Raw genomic sequence first — 8,478 nt, 5'->3', positions numbered from 1 at the left:
TTACTTTCTTTGTTGGCTGGGTTGTCCGCTTGCCCACTTTTGCTGAGGTCTCCAAAGGTGTCTGGGTTGTTGATGACTCTGGAATCTGCTGAGGTCTCCCAAGGTTTGGTAGAGTCCTCCTATCTGACTTGCCCGATGCTACAGTGGAGTGGGCCAAAAATACTCCAGGTTCTTGTGTACAACAAGGGAAGAATTGCCAGACATACACTCATAGTGTGTAGTAAGTTTATTAAAGACCATGGGGCAGCAGCAAGACTGGACAGAAGGGTCAAGTAGACCAAAAGAGGCTTTGTAACTTAGGCTTCTAGTATTTATAGGATCAGACACCCACTGGTCTTAGGTACCTCCCACTATTTTTCTTTGTTGATGTCAGCAATCTGGGTAACCTCTAATATTACACCTGAATAATCATCAGGGCAGTCTTGTATTTGTGGTTGGAGAGAAGGGAGGTGGCTTCCCAGTCTTAGGATTATGGAAGCACACTTCCGTAACTGTTAGGATTGGTGTAATGTTTATAGTTGAATTTAAGGAAGGGAGTGATTCAGCTCCCTTGTTTCTAACTTACTACCTCCCATGCTTTTTATTGAAATACATTTTTATTAAAAATAGCTTTTTTTTCTGCTTTATGTTACAATTGCAGTATTATATTCACTGTGTAAATTAAATGTGTGTATAGATTATTAACTTGGGCTTTCATTCCAAGATATCCAGAATAAATGTTTGCTATAAAAGAGACACTGGGCTCGCTAGGGTTATGAGAATGATTAATTTCATCCAACCTTCTCACTCTACAATGAATCTGAGAGATAAAGGAACTGGCTCAAGGCTACAAAGCAAGTAAATGATGGAGGAGGGTCCGGAGCTATAGACATTTACTGCTCCTTCTGGCACAGCACCTGGCCTCACACAGATGATGGCATAAATGTACCAAGAGGGAGAAAAATTAAAATCACACTCAGATTGAGCTGGTGACCATTGGGCCCGATGGTGCAAGGCTGAAGGAGTCCGTCTAACCACTACCAACACCCAGCACAGAGGCAAGATACTCTGGAAAAGTCATGTCTGGATGTTTTTGATGCTGGATTTGGCACTGAGCTTATGCAAATTGAATTCTGGCCAATTCAAAGTTTGTCTTTGAAAGGTTGAAACTTGTAAGGCTAGCTTGAAAGTAGGGAAAAACAGAAAAAAAACTTTTAAGAAAATAAGTCATTTTTATCTTGAATGTGAGTTTTTAAGAGTACTTCACAAGGAAGAAGTTAAGGGAGATAAGCTCAATTTATAATCAGTAAGTGATGTTCCCAGTTTTAGGACTTGAGTTCAGATACTTTTAGTCAAATGAGTTCATAGGAGGTCTGATTTGCAACACAAATGGGTAAGATAGGTAAATGGTATATCTCAGGTAATGTACATTAGACAGTGAAACATTCCTAAACAATAAACACAAAGTGGTTAACACTTATTTCAAAATTGACTTCTAATCAAACCACTGTTTTATATTTATGAAGCAAGAAAGTTCCCTCAACTAAGTAGCTTCAATGTTCAGTACTTCACAAACTCAAGCCAGGCACTCTCAAAGTAAGGACAGAGAGGCAAGTCAATTAACTATATTCCTTATCATCTTTTGCTTTGAGCCTAGAGTCACTGATACTGACCTATCGCTATCCCAAACTGAGATTGAGGTTGCTTTCCAAATCTTAAAAGGCTATTAAAGCACCCAATTTCAGTGTCAGATTAAAAGCTGATACCAACAATTGTAACATTTATGCTCAACCTGTAAGTGAAATGATTCTTTACTTTTGAACACAACACAGTAAATAAAGATTGTCTACTTTTGTTCCAGGAACTACTATAGTTTCTCACATTTCAGGATGGAAATCCTGGACCTCCATGATGGACTTTGCTTCAAATGAATATGATCCTAAACGCCTATACAATCATTTTTATGAAGTTAATGGAATCTGTATCTATAAAATAAAATAAAGTAAAATAAAATGAAATATATCTGAAGTTACAAATGTGCTAAGCCAAAACATTTAACTCTTTTCATATCATGTTAAGTGAGGCCGGAGACAGATGAGGCAGGTGGATGGAGGCACAGAGGAAGCTGGCTGTTACAATGAACTGTGGCAGAGGAACGTATCTGGTGGCTTTAAAACCCTAGGGAGAAAAACAAGCAGTTTATAATTATGTTCACTTTTTGAGATTTCTTTCAGAAGTGTCTAAATGGAAAAGGAGTGATTATTCTAGGCTTAGCATGCTCATACCACCCACTGCGAGTTCTTCCTACTTAACCCGCAGGAACATGTGTGGGCACCAGTATCAGGAGGGCCCAGAAAAGAATACTGTGATGGACAGGGAAAAGGCTTCCTCAGCAAACCATTCACCGTACTGCACAATGCTGACTACTAGAAAGAGTGTTAAGGAGCAGGAAACTTGATGCATCTTAACTACGCACTCACTTGACAATGGACATCTTATTGGAGATGGACTTCGACTTCGAGATACCTGGAAAACATAAAAGTGGAATATGAATTACACAGTAATGAAACTCAGCAGATAAGCCCTTTGACATCTTTTTCCCTAATAGAAGCTACTCAGCTGCTCTGAGGCACTTGAGAACTACAGAGTAATCTCTCCACCCCCCCCAACCCACCCACAGCCAGAGTGATGATTCTCATTTCTTTTATATTTTTTGCAGTAAATGAGCACTCAATTTGTTTTACATCACATTATTAGTTAAAAGCTAGGTACAGTGACCTGAGAATAGCCATACTGAACTCAATGCTTTCCATAAACTAATAATTATGGTCAACTAATAAAAGCTAAAATGAAGATGCAATCTGGAAGATCCTATAGGTAAGTTATCTCATGTGTCCAAAACTTTGCTCTATTAAGCACTGAGCAGCCCAGAAAAAAATCATTTTTTATTCTCACCTCTACTTCACTAGGCAGTAGCCACTGAACTACTATGACCTGATCTTGGCTACAGGCATCATTTCTGTCTGAGCTTTCAAACACTTTAAATAGATGCTGATTAAGGTGTAATCTATTTTGGATGAGTCAAGAGCTTAAGCAAGCAAAGAAAAAAAAGACTAACCAAAAATAGTTGCATTTTATTTTGCAGGTACACCTCATTTTGTTGTAGAAGAGGATGATGGAAAAAGAAGGAAAGTTGGCAGCAGTTTTGCCTTCGAGAATGTATTTTATTTCCTTGTCTAAAGTTTAAATTACTTTGTTCTCCCGAAGCACAGAATATGAAACAGAGACAAAGAGATTCAGATACAGAGAACACTTCCATCAATAAAATTTCCTACTGGAGTCCAGAGTTAAAAGTTTGCCAGGTCTGGAGCACATGAGGTGTCTAATATTACTGTTTCCTCTCTGTCATTTCCTCTTGGAACGGGAAGACCTGTGAGTTCTCCAGTATAGTGCTCTCAATATTTCCTTTTATTTTTATCTACTGTAAATATCATTCAGGAATATAGACATATAATTATATTAAAATTCCAATTCCCAAAAGCAAAATGACTGGCAGATGCACACCTTTTCTACATCCCCAACATTTTTTAGGTGATTTTCTTTCCCTGTATATGTCCAAGTGAGTGGATAGAAGCCCACCTATTCTAAAAGAGCAAGCCAAATATCAGGTCCACCATGAACCCCTTCCTCATTACCATGGCTTTAGGCCAGTGATGGTGAACCTAGGACACATGTGTTGTTTAACAAAAAAAGTTAATGTATATTTTTTTCTAAACTAAAGCCTCCGTACTCAGGCTTAATTGCAGTGTTGGCACTTTGTGATAAGTAAGTGGGTTTTGGGTTACAGTCTGGGCACTTGTCTTTAAAGGATTTGCCATCATTGCTTTAGGCCTTTGCTTTATAGACTGTATCATATTGCATCACATTGTGAATGTATTAATTTACACTGTACCACATTTGAAAAAATTAACTGATCTTCCTATATGAAGATCCACTCAGGGAACGCCCACATCTAATCATTTCTGTGGCCCTCCCAGATTTAGCATCCACCAAACGCACAAGGAATGTGTTACCAAGAGTCCACTGGAGGAATAATGGATGCTTGCTAAACTCGGTAAGAAAGGTAAGTCTCTAACTGTGCAGGTCCTGGGCCATCGCTTGAGACAATTTCAGAGAAGTGGAGCATTGCCCAATGTGGTTCTCCTTTACCACTCTGTCTTCTAAAATACATTGGACACATATTTAATGAATTTTTATTGGAAAGAAAAACAGATAATCTTTCCGATATCCACATCTTGGCCCAGGCCTATTCAAAAGCACTGATTAAATATTATTTGTGGTGAATCACAATGATATTGTTAGGGATATTATCTCCAAACAGCTCAGAGATAATTTTGCTGCTATTTTTTAATCTGATGAAAGTATTAGTAATCCACCAAAGACCTAGTGGGAAAGGAAACTAACCCTCCTTTTCCTCCTTTGGAGTTAGCGACAAATTAATACTACCAACGTTCTTTCTACAGCATTGATATCCAGACATCTTGTGCAATTTCTCCAAACTCATACAGAAATATCTAGAGGAACCAAAGACCTGTGCTCAGATCAGCTAAGATGTCCCTTGCTCTGTTCAGATCTCTAATAGCCCATATCATTCAAAGATAATAAAACTACAAAGTAAGGTCTATTATTCCTTGAACTAATTAAAAAGAAAAACAAAAACATTATTTCTTCTTTCTAGAATAGTATGTACCCTAGCCCACAGTAGTATTAAAATCACTTTAGGGGGCCTGGCAAGTGTGAGATCCTGAGTTGGATTCTTGATACAAAAAGAGAAGTCATTTTGGTGTTAGTGTTATTACAGCAGGATCGTGTTCTACCCATAACCCTATAATCACCTTTTTCACACGTTGAAGCAAATTAAGTGTCAACCATGGGAAGTTTTGAGTAAAAATTATTAGACATATAAATACCGTGTTTAAACCAATGCGGCTACGTGGGTAAATGGGACTTAAGCTCCTGCTTCGGCATCGACTTACAGACCGCACAGAATTCCACTAAAAGAGAGATAGAAAGTTAAGAGTGTCCACAGGCTGACACGGCTGGACATAACATATGCATGCATACCAGGTCTATCTAACAAGATTTCACTTTCCCATGACTAATTATCAGCATGAGCAACACTCCTTTCATTTCCTGCCCAACGTTAAGCAATAGCTTCTCAAATAAATCACCATCGTAGCGAACTTGGGAACCTTCACAGTCTTGACTGTAGTACAATGTTTTCATGAGTAATTGGTTTTGCAGGTGTTAGAGAATATAAGATTCATGTGGGCAGGAATTTGCTTCTGGTTTAGTCATTATAAAATCCCTTAGCACCTAAATACAGTACTTAGGTCATAAATAACTATTGAATAAATAAATACCATCAAATCAAATGAGTGAAATGTAACTGCTCCCCATCTATTCTTCAATTAAATAAATGAGAAAATTATATATCAAACTGTATATATTACATATATGCTAATCTTATTGTGTATCAATAAAATCTCAATAAAGTTATCTTTAAAAACAAAACATTATATTCATTAAAATGAGATTTTACAAGTAAAATCCTTCTAGAAAATTTTCTTCATTCATCTTTTTTCTTCTCTATATTCTTCCTCTGAGGGTATCTTAATTTTGTTTGGGGAGTTTAAGCTTGGGCAAATGTTGGTTATATGCTTGATGAGGTAGAAGAAGGAAGTTAAAAAGGTAATTCTTATTTGATGGAGAGCAGAATCATGATTGTTTCTTCTCTCTCCCTTCCAAACTGCTCTGCCAGTAAGAGTTTCTTAGTAATCAGTGGTTGTTGTAGAAGCTTCTTGCATATTTTATGAAATCATTCAATGTAGAGCAGTGTGATTGTCAAATCAAAAGAACCTAATTTTAATGGGCTCCACTTTCACACACAAAACATTTCATTGAGATAGTATTCACTATAATGGAACTTTTAAGCTACAAAACTCTTTTCTTAAGTTCTTTAAAAATAAACTATTCCCTTTCTCCACCCAGCCACCCAGACAGTGGCTTTGCTTTGGACTAAGACATTTACCTTCAGAATCCTACTTCTTTCTAGGGAAGGCAAAGGTAAATACTACATTTAATGAACTATGCAGGTTATCTAAGTACCTGGGGCCACCAGTTCCAGTACAATTCTTGCTACATCACGCATTCATTTGCACATTTACATACCTAATACTTCATTTTGAAGACTGTTCTACTTATTTAATATGTTCTAAAGTTTCTCTAACCAATGTAAGAGGCAACCTCCCAGAATTGACTGGCTCCTCTGTCCACAACAGATCTGCCCCCTTTTTCACCATAACCAAAGACAAAATAGTATCTCTCTACATATCATACAAAGGAGAAAAGAGCAGAGTACAGTCATAGTTCCCCAAAACAGAGAATTATCAGTATAAACTGGCAAATGATTTCTTAAAAATTAATTGTAAGTAAACACTCATAATTATAAAAAGCCTCCAAGATGATTTGTTCAAAGAGCTTTACAATATCAAAAAAATGTCTTAAGATAGAGGATATAACTATGACTAGCTCTATCTTATAAACAGAACAACAACAAAATGACTGCCAGTTAATTAGGAGGAATCATGGTAGAAAGGAAGCCATCCTTTCTGAAGCCACCACTTCCTTCTCCTTTGTATGACATCCTATCAAACAAATTTTTATCAACTTCTTTCCTAGAATCTCTGGGTTTATAAATGTTCTCAAACTTATAAATCAAACACTGGGCATGATTTGTCATTATGTAAGGCCACCGTACAAAAGCCCCTCTCTTGGTGACAGCTTCTCCCTTCATAATGACATTGTCAATCTCCATGAGAGCAGGCCACACATGGTAAAAGACCAAGGGAGCAGTGAAATCCGAGTCGTAGCTGCGGCGGTACCTGTTGTACATGCACAAAAGAACAAGAAAAAGAAGTTAAGCAATAAGGTAGTATAACAGAGGGAACCTCAATGTAAGGATTCATATTTTATGTTTAGCTCTAGACCTAGATAAACATGGATTCAGATTCTGTTATTAAAGAGATGGTGATGGGTCTTAAAATAGGAACCAGTGATATCTATGACCCAACACTGACTCAATGAGACAAGTTTGTGTCAATTAATCGTATTCCTTGTCTTCTCAGGACTATAACAGTTGTAATTCAAAGACATGCTAGCAACACTGACTTCTGAAGTTCCATAAGACTCTTTATAAAAAATTCTCCTGCTGTCTCTGTGGGAAAACTGGAAGAAATATAGGTGGGTGATTAAGTAGGTGGACTGGAAACATGGTTGATAATCGTATCAGAGGAGGAATAATTTTAATGGATCACTGAGAACCTGGTAAAGCTCTAAGGGCTCTCTGTCAATCCTATGAGTCAAAATATTTATCAGTGTTGTATATGAAACATGAAAAACATGCTCAAAGGTGGGGATGTAAATAGGAAAAATAAGTATTAGTATCAAAAAATAATAAAATAGGCTTTAAAATCAGATATGCTGTGACTATACATGAGGTTCTGCAGTGAAGTCTAAAAAGCACTTATCTGCACAAATAAAGGAAGTTTACAGCTTAGTCCTGGCATAACCAAAGACAAAATAGCATGTTCCAGTTGTCCTCAAAATGAGTCAAGTTTTTTAAGGCTTAAGAAAAGAAAGTAATAACAACTGTAAACTAGCTGAACTAACAGATAAGGGATAAGAATTAAAAGAGTGTTAGTCCATCTTGATTGGTCAATTCAAACAAAAATGGACACTTGTGTTAAAAAGAGCATTCAACAGAGCATGAAGCACAGGCCAAGAAAACAAATCTATTTCTAAAAAGTCTCCAACACATTCAATTTGAAAATGCCCAAAGCCATGAGGCCAAAGAAGGAGGAGTTACTTAATGTATGAAATGGTTTCTCAAATGTGTGAAAGGCTGGCAAGTGACAAAAGCTTTGACTTGTTCAGGGAAAGGTAGTGGTCCCTTGCACAGATTTTGCTTTCAGCATCTCTAAGGATAACAAAATCTACAGATGCTCAGATGTCTTACTAAAATGGCATGGTAGAGAAGCTAAAGATGGAGGACCAAGAAGCAGCAGGATACAGAGCCTCCCTGAGAGAGACAACTCAGATGCCAGAATAAAACATCCTGGAGAGGTCTGGACAGAGGAAGATGGATCCTCTTGACCCAGGAAGAAATTAAAAAGAAAAGAGCTGGTCAAACACACAGTCTCAGGACCACCATCGGAGCAGCTAAGATTAGCAGCCACAGCACTCTCGCAGGAGCAGCCTGAACTTGTACCACCTTGACTCGCTGGAGCCACCCAAACTCGTGCAGCCATGACTTGTCAAAGCCACGGTCACACTGGAGTCGGAGGTGAGCCAGTGAAGGACCTGCATTAACACATGGTGACTGCTGGGAAAAAGATCCTTCCATGGAAAAGGGGTGACCAACTAGACAACATGTTGGAA

The 8,478-nt window shown here is 37.8% G+C and overlaps 1 protein-coding gene across 43 annotated transcripts in view; it reads right to left on the bottom strand.

Annotated features, from left to right (window-relative positions):
• Positions 1-211: 211 nt before the first annotated feature.
• Spata18 (spermatogenesis associated 18) overlaps positions 212-8,478 on the bottom strand; it is a 68,719-nt gene continuing 60,452 nt past the window's right edge. For all 43 annotated transcript variants that reach the window (XM_013154381.3, XM_063240578.1, XM_013154384.3 and 40 more), the window contains 4 exons: positions 6,800-6,923; positions 4,950-5,033; positions 2,460-2,505; positions 212-2,157 (listed from right to left, as the gene is read on the bottom strand). In XM_013154381.3, the coding sequence (XP_013009835.1) occupies positions 2,150-2,157; positions 2,460-2,505; positions 4,950-5,033; positions 6,800-6,923 (262 nt within the window). In that variant the 3' untranslated portion in view covers positions 212-2,149. The remainder of the gene's footprint in view (positions 2,158-2,459; positions 2,506-4,949; positions 5,034-6,799; positions 6,924-8,478) is intronic.

This window comes from Cavia porcellus, unplaced genomic scaffold (genome assembly GCF_034190915.1).
Source record: "Cavia porcellus strain 051 isolate PalLab524CR breed Dunkin Hartley unplaced genomic scaffold, mCavPor4.1 scaffold_30, whole genome shotgun sequence".
NCBI classification, from domain to species: Eukaryota; Metazoa; Chordata; class Mammalia; order Rodentia; family Caviidae; genus Cavia; species Cavia porcellus.
The sequence above is the reverse complement of the archived record's forward strand: the minus strand, read 5'-3'. Positions and strand labels throughout refer to the sequence as shown.